This window comes from Fragaria vesca, linkage group LG1 (assembly GCF_000184155.1).
Source record: "Fragaria vesca subsp. vesca linkage group LG1, FraVesHawaii_1.0, whole genome shotgun sequence".
Lineage (NCBI taxonomy): Eukaryota > Viridiplantae > Streptophyta > Magnoliopsida > Rosales > Rosaceae > Fragaria > Fragaria vesca.
The window spans coordinates 12,481,839-12,497,705 of record NC_020491.1 but is presented as its reverse complement, the minus strand read 5'-3'; the positions used below and the strand labels follow the sequence as shown (position 1 = coordinate 12,497,705).

The 15,867-nt window shown below is 38.5% G+C and overlaps 4 protein-coding genes across 4 annotated transcripts; all 4 read right to left on the bottom strand.

The window, feature by feature from the left end:
• Positions 1-1,223: 1,223 nt before the first annotated feature.
• Positions 1,224-3,057, bottom strand: LOC101299806. The gene is made up of 3 exons (XM_004288082.1): positions 2,823-3,057; positions 2,674-2,740; positions 1,224-1,786 (listed from the first exon to the last, which is right to left on the bottom strand). Exons 1-3 carry the CDS (start codon positions 2,997-2,999, stop codon positions 1,692-1,694), a joined length of 339 nt encoding a protein of 112 aa, XP_004288130.1. The 5' UTR covers positions 3,000-3,057; the 3' UTR covers positions 1,224-1,691.
• A 639-nt stretch (positions 3,058-3,696) lies between these two features.
• On the bottom strand, positions 3,697-4,977 carry LOC101291384 (serpin-ZX-like). The gene has a single exon (XM_004289234.1). It carries the CDS (start codon positions 4,975-4,977, stop codon positions 3,697-3,699), a length of 1,281 nt encoding a protein of 426 aa, XP_004289282.1.
• Positions 4,978-6,281: 1,304 nt separating this feature from the next.
• On the bottom strand, positions 6,282-6,929 carry LOC101291099 (putative ribonuclease H protein At1g65750-like). Its single transcript, XM_004289233.1, has one exon. It carries the CDS (start codon positions 6,927-6,929, stop codon positions 6,282-6,284), a length of 648 nt encoding a protein of 215 aa, XP_004289281.1.
• Positions 6,930-7,389: 460 nt separating this feature from the next.
• LOC101297667 (nuclear transcription factor Y subunit B-7-like) lies at positions 7,390-8,112 on the bottom strand. The gene has a single exon (XM_004288074.1). The coding sequence runs from the start codon at positions 8,110-8,112 to the stop codon at positions 7,390-7,392; it is 723 nt and encodes a 240-aa protein (XP_004288122.1).
• Between the last annotated feature and the right edge of the window lie 7,755 nt (positions 8,113-15,867).

The following is a 15,867-nucleotide window of genomic DNA, read 5'->3' as shown; positions in this document are numbered from 1 at the left end:
GAGAGAGAGAGAGAGTTTAGGGACAACTGAACTAGTGATCTTCTATTTCAAATTGATTTATAGATAACAACCAGCAAAGAATACGGTAATTTGGGGATAAACATCCATATTAGTGTAATTTTTTCCTAACAATTACTAGTAGTTTAGTATAATTTATAACTAGCCTTCCAGCATGCACATACGCACGTGCGAAAAGACCGAGCTCACGCGTGTGTATAATCGTTCTTTAATTGACATTTGTAGGCAAAGTATATCTTGATATGAAGATCATTTTGTTGAATCTTATCTTCAATGTTTACGTGACCACAAAGAAAGCCTATTTGGTCACACGTCTCTCTTTAATTTTACTGATTCACATGTTTTTCTTCCCAACATAATAAAGGGTATTTGGTTGCAGATCTTTCTTCCAAACAAATCACATAGTAATCTTCCAGACTATGAATATTTACAAATTCTTAAACAAATATGAGAAGGCATTGTTGAAACTGAAATTGCAAGACTTGAAGAGTGATCATCCTTTGGCTTCTGTCACACTTCAGTTGCATTTACATCTTGCATATTACATCTACTGAAATTGATAATTAGTGCCACACTGTCCAGGTCTGCTATTTCATCCAATAAACCTTTTTCAGTATCTTCCAAGCAAACTTTCAAAGCGAGTAGTGATTAAACATGTAAAGTCAATTAAAAAAATTTCTGAATTCTCGTCATTTGGGTGTACGGATGAAAATAAGAGGGTAGATACAGAGTCTGAAAATAAACCATTTTCAGTACCTGCCTGTGTTTATTTTTTCAAATTTGAAATTGTTAAAAAATTTCTAAGCATAAAAAGATAGAGAAACCGCATACAAAACTGATGGCCTTGACTTGAAGTTCATATGGTATAAATACGTGCATGTAATTTTGAGATATGAATCAAAAAGCTTGACATAATCAGCCAGTGCAGTTTCAAACCACATAAAACTATCATATATAAGCATGACATGAAAGTAAAGGCCATAATAAACTACCAAAGCATGCCTGAAAAAGATGAACTCAAAATTCCTTTTTGTTGTTCTTAATAAAATAAAATACCAAAGGAGATGGTAATCTATACCTCCAAAGTTGTTGAAGACTTACACTATTGTAGATGAACACTCAAATGGTCGAGCTAGGCTGCTGATGAAACTAAGAATTAAAGTTTTTCTTGATATGCTTTCAGTTCTACACCATGAAATAGTTTTCTACACTAACCAGAAGTAAATATGTTCAAAAGAAGAATCATAACATGCACAACCAGCTATAGTCGTATAGGTAACATATTCACAAAAAGAGATGGGTCTAAAAAGAGTAATTATATAACCATTGTACAGAAGTATGTCATGAACCCCAAACCAGCAACTATAATTTCTAGAACCCAAAGAACCCTACCCTTAGAAGCCTTAAGAAACTATCAAAGGGGCCTGCAATCCAAAAGATAATTTACATGGTCACCAAATTTCTTCAACACCATTTAACATCAAAGTTCAACAGAATAATAAAAGAGTTTTCATCAGCAAGCTTTAAGGAAAAAAGAAGAAGTACAAAAATAACAACAATCACAATAGAACAAAAAAGATTCTATATATTAAAGTGGTATGAGATCTTGGCAGTTCCATTACCTCAAAAAAGTGGCTGACACTAATATCCCCAATCTTCACCTTTCCATCACCTTATTGATAATAATATTTACCATCATTGTTTGATTTTTCTCTGCTTGTCCAACCAAACTTATCAAAAGAGACTTGTAATACATCCCCATTATCTGCTGAAAACATAATATACAGTATCAATTGAGACATGTAGTACACACGATGAGTACCGCAAAAGAAAGTTATAGAGAGATACATTCATTCTAGAAATAATTAAGAATTGCAGCCGAAAGTGGGCAACTTTTGGGGACTACCTGTTGATCATCACACATTGGTTATCTAAGGCTAGTGATAAATATCAATATTTCAATATTTGCCTGTATTGAAAATTATTTATCTGATTGATAAAACACTTATAGACATGAGCAACATCAAGACAACAAAACAACAAAAGTAAAGGAAGTCATTCATCTCTTAACTAAAAATTGTTAGTTAGTCACCCACTACTAACGCACCAGTTATATAGTAGACATCAATTGTTAGTTCCCTCTTACTAACTTCTCAACTACTGATTGATATCATAAAAAACGGATTCTCCTTAGCTTACAGAATTCCCATTGATACAGTTCATATAGTTCAGAAATACAATGGTATATGCCTTTAAGGGTCAGTGAAAGAAGTGGCGGATCTGTCCTATCCTTTGTTCACTCCTGCATATATGGACTTGAATTTATCACTTTAAAGGCTGATATATAGATGAAGACACAATTTAGCTGGTACCATAACAAATCAGGGAAAACAATCCATACAGTGGGAAATATTCATTTTCAAGGTAGATAAGTTAATACAATGGCACTGAAAACAATATGGTCCTAATCTTTGAATTAGTTTGCAGGAAGCCTCTACATGACCAAGTATTCCGTTTTAGAGCATCTAATCCTACACCAATCAACGATGTGAATGAAATAACCTGTACAGAAATCAAACAGCTCCTCTATGCAAGTGTAATACATCAAAATCAAAACACAATACATGAATAGAACGAAGAAATGCAGAAGCATACCGGTCTTAACGCGCGAATGAACATGTCCGCATCGATATGCTTTTGTTCCACCCGTATGAGTAGCTTTCTAACAAAATCAAAGGTAAATTCCGATCCCAAAGACAAATCCCCAATCAATGGAACGTAAAAAGAACCCATAAATTACTTACCAGAATCGCCACCGAAATCGCCGAGCGGCGTAAAAACGATTGCTCCCACCCTTGCCGATACGATTTCAATTTACTCTTCCTTTTGAATTTGATTTTGCTCTGCTCTTCTTCCTTTCTTTCTCTTTCTTTTGCTTCGTCTGTTCCATTTGTACCCGACGTTGATGTGGCAGTTTCCATCTATATGGAGATCGTGGGCTAGCAGTTGAGAGACTGCGTTCTTCTTCTTTTCCCTCTTTTTTTCCCCTTCTTTTCCTCTTCCTTTTTATCGCGGAATCCTCTATTCCCTGGATTTATTTGTTTTGGGTTTTGTCAGCAAGGTTACTATAGTGTCCTTCAATCATGTTTACACATAGCCGAAGAATAATAAAACTTAGGTTTTTTCGGAACTTCAAAAATTTAACCATTTTCAAATCTCTCTGGCTTTATTAATAGAGATTATGCAAAACAAAAACAAAAAAACCGTAAGGCTTACGCCTTTTGCTTTAAGGCGAGCGCCTTGCTGAGGCTCTCTCGGAACAGCCTCGGTTACGCCTTAACCTTTTAAAACATTACATAGTTCTCTACACAAATAGAAGAATGATGTGGTTAGGTCGTTGCTCTTTTGTTAGTTTACTGCATTTCGATTTGGAGTGATGTACTTTTCTTCTTAAATAATCGGCGTACTCCTTAAGAAATAGTAAATTTGTTCAAGTCCTTATTGTGTAGAAATATCATGATGAGCCTGCTATGTAACGAGCTTCACTTAACAAATTAACTATATATAACTTTACAAGGATGGTTAGGAAGACAAATTCATAGTTGGATAATTTCATGAGTAGAGTACTTGTTTAGATATTGATCAATGAAATTATCTAAGATATTGAAACTAGAGTATTTAGAGAATATGACAAGTCTTCCCACACAAATGATATTTTCCCGCAAGAGGATTGAGCACCTGCCCCATCTTTCCACACAAATGATATTTTCCCGCAAGAGGATTGAGCACCTGCCCCATGAACATCACCGTTCTCGTCCGGTTTTCCCTTATGAGAAACATGAAGGGGTGATCAGCCACAAATTCTTCTATCACTTTAGGCTTAGGGGGCTCACCCATGCTCCAAACCAATTCAGCACAAGTAGCAGTTGCAGCTGTGGTGCCATTTTCATCAACCTCTACTACACATTCGTGAAAGATTGAATCACAACCATCCCCAAGCCCTAATTTCTGCAGAACACTTGAAGCTTCAAACCGGGACGACATCTTAAACTTAGGAATCAAAAATTTCTTCACCTTAACACTTGTAAAACTCTCAAAGTTAAGATGGCGGTCAAAGAACCTGGACTCGGAACAAACTCTCTCCGCCAGAGCCGGCAGCCCATCTCTTGCATCAGGAAGTAGCCACAACATAGAGAAAGATCGAGGGTCGTATTTATCTGTTCCATTGTCAGAATCCTCCAGAGCACAGTTGCTGTATTGAAGACTCAAGACTTTGAAGTCGTCAAAGACAGCGATAGAGTGTTCATGACTGCTAGACATGAAAGGGACTCCCTTCACTGAGTCTCCGTTAAGAAGATAAAACTTAAGGTCTTTGGACTTTCGTGGTTTATAGAAGTAATCGTCCTCCCAAGTTGCTTTGAAGTACAAGGCATTTGCGAATATGAGACTCGTGGCACTGTGGACTGAGCCAGGAGGAAGAATCTTAGGGATACGGCCTTTGGTCTGTTCCTCAACCCATGAGTTCACTTGGATTCTCACTTGTTCCGGATCGGTTTTGAAATCGACTTCGTTCAGAGCCGCCTTGTATGAATCCAACACAACTTGTTTGTATGATTCCTCCAGAGGCATGGACTCGTCGACCCAGAGACCATTTGTGAAGTTCAATAATGGTCCACCTTTGCTAGTTGAGTCGGCCAAAACGGACGTGACGAGATTGAAGGCAATGGAGTTGAGGTCGTCGATGGACTTGGAGTTAAGAAAATAAACCAACTGGGGATTGTTTGTGCGGGCGGCTATTAAGCTGAGGACGATGTAGATGGATAGAGGGGAATAGATCATGTTCTTGTCCTTGAATTCAGATTCAACGAGTTGTTTTGTTATCTTCATGGCCACATCAGTTTGGTTGCTGATGGGTGTTTGGAGGGCCTCGAGATCTTGGAGTGCTTTGAGATCATCCATTGTTGGTGCTTGTTCTAAGGTGAAAGGAGAAGATCATAAAGGCCGTATATATACAGAAAGAAACTGCATGCTAGGTTTCCTATCGGTTTAGGGATACCAAATACAAAAAGGAAAAGGGAAGGCAGTTTAGGGCTTCATATATTCTGGCATGAGATACGAGTTAGTTTAGAATGAATATGCCACCCCTCTTTTCCTTTTGTTCACTTTTGCATGCTTGTGAGAACCAGGCTCAGATGGCTATAACCACCTGGTTTTGCAACATCGAAGAGAATGACTATACAAGGAGGGTCCCTGAAACACCAATTAAATGACACGGGGTGCTATACAAGACTAGAAAAAGTACTTCGGTAGGGCTGATGGTCTTGTATATATTCATTGTCAACATAATTTAAAGTGGAAAAGTAACTCACTTGAGATAAAATGCAATAGCAAGAAACTCAACTGCAAGTATATACCTCCGATGCATATCTTGGACATATGAATAGTTCAAAGGGAAGTTCATTATAGCTATAACAATATAGAGCAAAGGCCACACAAGATGTGTGGAGGTGTGTGGCATTTGGAAGTGTTGCAAATCACCTTATGTGTGGCAAATGAGGGTATTAGTGTAGGTATTGGTGGGGTATGAGGGAAAATGTCACACATAAGGTGATTTGCAACACCTCTAAAAACCACACACCTTGTGTGGCCTTTGCCCCATATTGTTGTAGTATAGCTTGCCAACACAGACCTCTTTTTCTCCGAAGCTAGACGTATTGCCGTGGTCGGGGAGGAGGAAGCCATCCAAGTTGAGCCATTGATTGAGCCACAGAGGTAATGGCATGCATGGTGGGAAACCAATAGCTCGATATGCCCAGCGTAGCTAATGCGAACAGTGTACAAATAAGTTGAGTATGGAATTACGGTAGTTTTTTTTTTTTTTGTTGTAAGCGGGTATAGGACTAACATCGTCCTAACCCGAAAATTTATTGATAAGATAAAAAAAAAGTACAATAAGGCTGGTGACTACATCAAACCAAGCCTTGAAAAGAACTTATACAAAGCTTAGAGACTTGCTACAAAACATTGAAAACTAGAACAGTAGAAAGCCGAGAGAGAAAGTACATGATAAAAATACATTGGCACCAACATCATCATTGCCTCGTTCATGTACATGATCCCCTGTTGTATTATTCTCAACCTTATACCTCTGCAGTTGAAACTCCTTAATCACATTAACCATAAAGATCAAACACCACAAATTAAGACTTGAAAGTTCCGTCCTAGGCAACATGACGCCACATCGACGAAAAATAGACCAACAATTAACCATGACGAATGTAAGGAAATCCCAGGAAATCCATACGAAGAAAATGAATAATTTCAGCAGGAGGAGAAGCATGCCAAATCCAAGATGAAGAGGACATACCTAAATTGACGAGTCTATCGGCAACAATGTTTCCTTCACGAAGGACATGAGAACAAAAGAAAGACATTGAACGAGTTCTAGCAACACAGTTATACCACAATGTGCGTAATTGCCACGGAGGGACAAATGACGACTTAGAGAAGCATTCAACCACACTCGTAGAGTCACACTCAAGCCAAACATGTTGCCAGCCGAGCTGAAATGCCAATTCTATCCCAATAATAACAGCCAAAAGCTCAGAGAAAAAATCATTATGGTGTCCTATGGGAGTGCTAAATCCGCCAATGAAATGACCTTGATAGTCTCGAAAAACACCCCCACAAGTTGCCGGCCCGGGATTCCCTTTAGCAAGACCATCAGTATTAAGCTTAATCCATGGAGACAAAGGAGGATGCCACAAAACTAACCGGATTCTTTTTTGGGCTCTTGAGGGTGTCACCCCCATTTTAACAAGCAATTGGGCATCTAAGATACCACTACAGTCACCAGGAGCATGAGGAGCAAGAAACTGAAGCCAAGCTTTAATGGATCGAAAAACACGCATAAGAGATTAGTTAGAGACAATCAGAAAAATCCTACACAAGAACTATTTCCATCATGTGTGGATTTCTACTTGGACAAAAAATTATATAAGACAAAAAATGAACATCTTGTGAAACACTAAAACGCAATGACCATGCTCGCTGCCTAAGTTGGAGAAGAACAAAGTTCTATATATATAAAATGAACGTTGTCCAGTGCAAAATGCTTAATCTCAATTATCACATTCTACTCACATGCATTCATGGACATGCTCACATGCATGGATTATATGTATGCTACTACACATACAATTCTTTACAAATGCACGTCCTGTTGAGAACCAGATAATCAAAGATCGAACCATGTATGCATATATTAACATTAAATTACAAATATTGTATAGCATAATACAAGTCCAGAATACAAAAAGAGGAGAGGAAAAGAAATCATCTGCATGTTTACATTAGTCTTTTCTTCTTAATTTACCAATGCCCCACTGAATCAATCTGATCTTGTGGCTGTAACTGTTTCTGAATTGAGGTTGGGGAGAAAGGCAAGGAAAATGCCGGATCATGATGATGATGATGAGTAATGAAAGAAGTCGGTTGAGACATGAGACTCGTCGAAGAATATACAGTATACGAATTAGGTATACTTTGTTGCTCTTGTTCTTGTTGTACTACTTGTTGCTGTTGTTGCTGTTGCTGAAGCCTTTGCTCCAATCTTTGTTGCTTTGGAACATTTAGCTTCTCCCCTTCAAGCTCTCTATATTTTTGGAGGTACAATTTTAGAGGGTGCACGTATTCCTCAAACCCTAGTGTTGTGATAGCCCATATGATGTCTTCGCCGTTGATGGTTTTCCTCTTTTCCCTTTGACATTTATCCGAGGCTTCTCCGGTGACAAAGCTAATGAACTCAGACACACATTCTTGGACAGTCTCTTTTGCGTCTTTGGAGATTTTTCCATTGCCGGGAATCACTTTCTTCATAATACGACCTACATTGGCAATGGGAAGAAACCTGTCTTGTTCTTTATTGCTGCTGTGGTGGTGATGATTGTGATTGTTATTGTGATTATGATTGTGGTGAATATTAATGTTGGAGTTGCAGCTACTAGCAGGAGTGCTGTTGTTTAAACATGGGTTTTCAGGGCTTCCTCCATTTGGACCATTTAGCCTATTATTTCCATGGTTGTCATCTTCCATATCTCTTTGGATTAATTGGTGTGAGCTCTCAGAGCTTTTGGAGGATTTTGATTGGTATTTGTATAGGCTAAAATAAAATGGAAATAAAACAACTTAAAAATAGGCAGGTGAAGAGGGGAAAGCTAAAACAAGTCCCTAGGACTCGCTCTCTCACAGGGGTAAGTAACTAACTGTCATCACCTAATCTTAAGCAACCTTTGTCCAAAATAAAAATCACCCTAACGTGCCATGTTTTGATCGAGTAAAAGTTTTCTTAGAACTAGTTCTAGCTAATTTGCAACTCAGTTGACAAATTTCATAGTACCTTTTTTAAGACGTTTAGTATAGAACGACTCTTGAAGAGTAGTGATGTCTTAAATTTCATACATAAAAATTCACTTTCGTGAATCCTACCTGGAGAAAAAATGTTCACTAACGATTAATTTTTCGATACAACAACACTTGTTTTCATGTTCCTTGAGTTGGGGATGAGAACTAGGCAATCATGAAAAAAGACTTTGAGGCTCTGTCACATAAAGGTAAGTTCTAGTAGCTGCATCTATACACTGAATGAGACTAGCAAAGAGATGGGCAGCATTTCACAGTGAGAGAATCCCACAACTCAACTTTAAACAGACACCACTGAATATAAAGCCAAAATAGGCTTTAAATAATCAAAATGATGACACACTCTTCCACTATTTCACATATTCATATATGTATATTTTTTATATTCAGTGCGTACCTATACGTGCTGAAGTAGCAGAAGAAGAATGTGTGATCAAACTTCAGTTGTAATACATTAGTATAACAAACGCAGCAGATAGAAGCTAGTGTAGATTGAGAAAAATGTGTATTAAGGAAGCATATACCCTTGTTAGTGTTGAGAGTGTGTTTGAGATGGGATGAAGGGTCGAGTTTATATGGAGGTTGGTTGGGTTTGAGGTATGTGGAGGGCGGGCTCCTTCCGTCCTAGGACGCACTGTAGTGACTTTTCCGACAAACAGACAATCATGGGATGGGGTGACGTGGCTCACCATACCACCACAAATGGGTTTTTGCGTTCAGGTGTCGAGTGGGGCCCACTCTTGGGGAAAGACTCAACAACTACTTTTTTTCGGAAGAATAACAAGAAAAAAAAAAGAAAAAAAGAAAAAAGAAAGAGTGGTTCGGTTGCACTAGCCAAGAGAAGGACAAGCTGACGACCATATAACATTTTCTTCCCTGTCCCACCTCACCTATACCAATTATTCACCGATCTAACTTTCAGAGTAGAGTAATTATTCCCTGGTACCGGTACACCACGTAACTCAATTTTCTATGGGGATCAATAAAGATGAGAAAAAAAAATAGAGGTAAATAAATAGATCAATCAGAAATAAGATAAAAAAGTTTAGACCAATAGTATTAGAATGAACCAAATACGACGTGGTGGTCCGGGTCATCAATAATTTTCCTCGAGGATAATTTGAAAAACAAATTCCTTTCTAAATTTTACTAGCCTTCCTGCACGCGGAAGGTCTGCACTCACGCGTGCATATGTTTTTTTTCGTCATGAAGTACCCTGAGCTAATATAGTGGTATCTACCAAAACTTACACGTGACTTGATAAGAACCTACAGAAGGGCCGCGCTCAAGCGTGTCAAATATCGTTTTTGAAGTTTGTAGATTGACATGTCTCGTGAACGACTAATTATTCTATTTTGAGTTGTAATCCTTTTCCGTCAATCCTTTATGAAAACAGACAATAATAAGTATGCTCACTTAATATAGCCTAGTGTTTGGGTATTTGATCAACATCTAGTCTTCCTACACGCAAGTGCGCTCATGCTTGTAAATTATCGCTTTCAAATTGTGAAGACTGGCATGTCTCTTGAAAGGCTAATTATTCTATTTTGATATATGATCATTTTCTTTTGGTCATACTCAAATGTACAATAAGTGTGCTCACTTAATAAAGCCTAATTTAACAGAGCTCTAATAATACAATATAGAGAAAATCATAGATAGAAAACTTTATGATATGCTAAGCATTAAAAAAAAAGTCACTTTTTGTCTTTTTTTTTACTGAACCATATAATTATGGTAGTACGTCAAGCTCCCAATACAGAAAATAGAAATAAATTGAGGAACTTCATCAGTATATTAAAATCGTATTCGGTTGCAGGTCATTCTTCCAAACACATGTGATTTTGAAAGACGTATGAATTTTCTCTCTATACGTGCGCGAAAAGGCCACACTCGTGCGTGTGTTTATACCCTAGTATTTATGCTAGCATGCGAAAGAGCTATGCGTGACGCGTGCGTACTATTATTTTTTGTTTTGAGTTGTACTTACGGTAAATGTTTGTCTTGATTGTATTCTATTTCGGACAAACTGAATGGTCAAAACATGTGAAAATGAAATTGGGAAATCACAAAATTGAGCAGTGAGCCTCATTTGACATTATCAACTGTATAAAAAATAGTGTCAACTTCTACTGTATATATGAAGAAATGAAACCTTGTTAACTGCTAATGAAATCAACCTCTCAACCATAGGATTCAAGCATCTTACAGTAACACCATGAAAAAGAAAAAGGAGGACTTCATGTCTACACATGCAGCAAAATGTGTGAAGACAAAATTTCACTTTCAAATCAAACCTTGGCTAAATCCATCAATTGTACGTGAACCATCAACTTTGAACTTGAATTAAGAAAAAAAGTAACCATCTAAGATCTCGACCTGAGTAAGCTAACCAACAACAGAACGTGTATTTGTCTCCTGTAATTGATCAAGGAATCCCATCAGAAATCTCTATTAAAACCCTTTTAAAATAGCTCTAGTACTGAAACCCTTTTAAAATAGTTGCAGCAATCCTCTTAGAACTAAGACGATCATAATAATGCATACCTCATTTTGGGCAGCTAGTCTCTTGCGCCTCTAAGAAATACCTGCAAAGTTAGGAAGGAAAAAAACAGTAAGATCACAAATCCTAAAATCTTTTAGAAAATTGTACACTTCCACGTACACTATATGGCCCTATATGTTAATGTGAGAATCAAAGAACAATCTATTTAGTTTCCAAGACGTGCATCATCCATATACTCCACGTACTTCTGTTTATTGACATTGAATCAGTTATAATATTCAGATCGCAATTTCCATATTTGAGAAGCAAACACATACAGGGCGAGAGAGATAATGCCTTCAGCCACGTCTTTATCCTCTGCACTTCTGGACTTTACTTTACGTTAATGTAAGTCTATGTATCCAACTAATTATAATCGCATGATGAAAACGGAAAACATAAATAAAGAAATAAATACAACTTCTATTGAAAACCGTCTGAATCTGAAAGAACAGAAAACAGCAGAAACATAAAACACATACAAAAACATCAAGACATTATTCCGGCAACTTGTGCAAGAAACCAAACATAATAAAATATCTACTCACTTGGCCGGTTAGAACCCCTTATGACTTCCAAATCTTCAAGACTTTCAGAAAAAGAAGGAAAAAAAGAGTTAGACCTGGAGTTCAGATATCAAATCTACGATATGGAAAACTGCATAAGCATACCTTACCTCTATATTTGTGCAGTCTTTGTGCTTTTGTTTAAGTCGTGACCCTGCAAAAGCAAAAAATTGAGACCATGAAAATTAATAATCTATCATTCCCATTCATAGCAAATCATTTGCATGCTAACCCAAACAGTATAAAGTAAAAGCTTCAACCACAAAGTGGATCACGATTTATCATACAATGTGGAGGAGGATATCTGCAATTCCAGTGGCAGCATAAAATGCAATTCTCACTTCACCTCTTATATACGTCAACGTTGCCATCTTGCCACTACATATCTATCTACAAAGATTTCATCTCGCGATCAAGCCTGTCGCATTGATCGAAAAGAGTGGAGTGGAACATTTTGAAGAAAGAGAGAACTTGAGAAGAAGAAAACCATGATTGCAAATGCGGGAGAGTTTGAGGGACAGAAGAAAACTAGCTACTCTAGAGTGGTTTCAAAGTGAATATGCATACATACCAAGTTCCATTCTTGAGCTGACATTATAAATTTGACAAGTTCCATTCCACAATTAATTTGTTGGTTCTCATAGGATTTTTTTAATTTTTTTTTTTGTAAAGTAATCTCATAGGAATTATTGTTTTTGCGGCATTTTGAATTGGGCTACTGAAGCTGTGGGCCTAATAACTCTTCCGGGCCTGGATCCCCAAACAAACCTAATACTCATCTCATTGCCGAACAACACATGTACTTCCGGAGGCTAAGAAGCCGAGCTTCTTCTTAATCAAACTCAAGACCAGAGCAGAGCAGACCAGGCGAGCAGTGGTGGATCCAGCCCAAGGCTTGCATGGGCTGGAACTGTTAGGGTATTAGCCCTAACTGAAGAGAAATGTAGAAGGAAATGAAAATAAAAGAAAGTAAAATATTCAGATTTTCATTGACAAAGAGAAAATAAGGTTCGGTGGCTACATATAGACCAATTTAGCTAAGCACATGCCAAGTGCATGACTAAATGACCAAATATCATAACAATCCATCCCCCCTGTCAAAACTTGACCTCAAGTTTCATTCAGAATCAAAGTCCAACATACTGAAGGTTGTCCACAACTTCAATTATGGAAGACAGTGCACACAACATATGAGAAGCACCATTCCAGAATCTTGGAGTTCAACCAACTCCAGACCTCATACCTGTTCCACTTATCACATTTCTCACAAGCTGCAACAATGAAATAAAACTCTACACCAAAAGGTTTGGTTTGAACAATGGCTTTTGATGCACTTAATGTAGCTGCTGCACTTCCCATATCAAATTTCATTAGTTCAATTGAACAGCTAGACCCTGTCATGATGTTGTAGCCTCCACTGTCGAATGTAATATTCCCAGGTATTATCCCAGCAATCACAATAGCAATATCTCTCACTTTAGCAGTCTTTGCTGCCGCTGTTGCAGCCTCCCCAAGACCCTTGAAAGATATTGTAGACGGAACAGATTGCGCTACCTGAAACAAGCACTTGCAAACTAGCTTACACTCAAAAGTGATCATAAATGTTGTAGTCTGCCCATAGAAATATGATGAGACTATTGCACTTGCTGTCAAACTCAAACCTTCGGCATCTTTGCACAATACAACTATGATTTCAGCTTTTAAGTCTTCTTTAACAACCTACTCCAATCCCAAGTGACAGAAACAGACTTTGGCTTCAAAATCCATGAGTCCCTTATAACACCAACAAGCTCACTATCAATGCTTTTATCCTTCAGGCCTTCCAAAACAGCCACACAATCATCATGAGTCTGCAAAGATTCTATCAACACTTCAAGTGTTATGTCTTTTGGTTTCTCAAAGAACTCAATATTGAATCCCTCTTCATACAACAAGGCATGTACAACAGTTTTGTCCTCCATCTGATGATTAATATGATATGCCAAGCTTTCAGTTACACTTGCAGCTAATGTTGGTTGTTTAACCAAAACAGGTAGCAGCAAATAAACACACATATTCCAGAAAAAGGAAATACTAAGTTTCTTGTCCTCATCAGCAATATCAGCTTCCATAATCATCAGTCCATCATCAAGTACACCAACAGCAGCTCTCACATCTTGGTTGTTTACAATAAACCCACCTTCTCCTTTATTGTCTTGTATATCAGGTGCAAGGACAAGTGGAAAACCATTTCCGATATCTGAAATCTCAGCTTCCAATGCATTGTGTACCTCCATGTGGTTTTCATTCTGGAAATAGCAAGAGCGCACGGGATTCCACGAAGTCACCCTTGAGCATGAGATGACAGAGATGTTATCCCACAATTGACAGCCACTTTTCATATCATCAGACTTGACACAAGCTGCCAGCAAATTGATATTCCTAGAGGCAACAATAACTTCTTGTATAGTAGCAAAATTCTTCTCAAACTCATATGCAATCCCTGCCATCATAATCAACTTCTTGTATATCTTTGCACCATCCTTTAAATCAAAACAAATACTTGCAATTGTAGTGACATCCTCGACATGCACTTGAACACCAATACAGGCAGAGTAAAAAGTCCTCCTATCATCAAAACCAACCTTGATATTAATAGTGTGTGAATTACTTTCTTCATGCTCCGTACCATCCACCTCAATTTTCTGGTCCTTGACAACAATTACAGATACCAGCTCAGACGCATAACAGAGAGTTGAGTTAGGAGGTACCATTATCCACTTCGGCTGGGCCTCTAGCGCACCCACTGCATTCTCGGAAAATATAATCACCAGAGCTATCTCACCCTTTTTCATTGTCACTACAACTTTGTCAAGCTCCACAATTCCATGAACACCTGTGAAAGCTTCGCTCGGCGCAAGTGCTCTAGCCATTTTATACTTTGAACATAGGTGTTTAGAAACCACAAAAAGCTTGCAGTCCAAATGAGCAGTAGTAGTTTTGTTGTCAGGAAATTCAAAGTACTCATCAACAATTAAACAATGAGTAGCGAGACCCCCACCTTTGTCTCGAATTCCCATATAGCCAACAATGTGCTTTCCTACATTACACAACCCATCTGAATACTGCATTTCATCAAGCAGGTGGAGTGCATGACATTTTCTCCCATTTTCACCCAAATTTGGTCCTTGCAGACCATCTTGCTGAACACTAACACCTTCAAATTCACTAAGCTCTTTCACATCTCCACTATATACCTGAGCCCTCTTATCAGAACTCTCTTCCTTCCCAATTTCTAAACTCTCATCACTCCCATTCAATTTTGCAACAAACACAGAATCTATGCCATCACAATCAATACTCACAAAATTGAGATTAGGAACACTTGTGCCGGTATCACTTACCACCCTAAAAGATGTAGGGTTGTGGTTTGACTGAGCCGAGATGGCATCGTCGAACAGAAGAGATGCAGCTAAACTCCGAAAATTGAGCTTCCGGTATTTGCTAGTCTTGTGGAGCGTGGATGCTCCCAGCCTGGAAATGTGCGGTTTCTTCACTCCTCCAGTGGCCCCCATTGTTGTGCGAGCGACTTCCTTGCAGCGAGCCTTCCATAAATGAGAGTGAACGATGGGAATTGCGGTTTCGGAATCAGAAAGTGGAGTTGACGAATGCTCCTTTGGTGGTTGCGCCGGGTTTGGTGGTGGTGTCAACTGAGAGGTTCGTCCCAATCGAAATTGATCCAACACATTTTGCATCACCTTATCCATCTCGCACTTGAACAACGCCAGAGTCTTGTCCAATTCAAGTCGAAACTCAGATTCCTTCTCCCTTACCATTCGTAGCGTCTCTTCTTTCTCGATTAAGAGTCTCCTCCTTAAATCAGTTGGATCTGGTGGACGAGGTGGTGCTGATGAGCGTGGTGGTGGATTACCAGCTCCCCTCATCCTCAGGAATTGCATCGTGCCCTCCCGATGATGCTGAAGCTTGTGCTCAAGGTGAGCAAGCTCGTCGGACACAAAAGGCTCAACGTCGAAAGGCGGAGACGCCGATTGTCCAGCTCCCAAAAGCACAACCATGATCGATTGGCTCTGGATACCAATTGTTAGGGTATTAGCCCTAACTGAAGAGAAATGCAGAAGGAAATGAAAATAAAAGAAAGTAAAATATTCAGATTTTCATTGACAAAGAGAAAATAAGGTTCGGTGGCTACATATAGACCAATTTAGTTAAGCACGTGCCAAGTGCATGACTAAATGACCAAATATCATAACAGGAACCTAGGTGAGATCCTTGGGCCCAAAATTCTATCAGACCCAATATAAAAAAAAAAAATAGCCA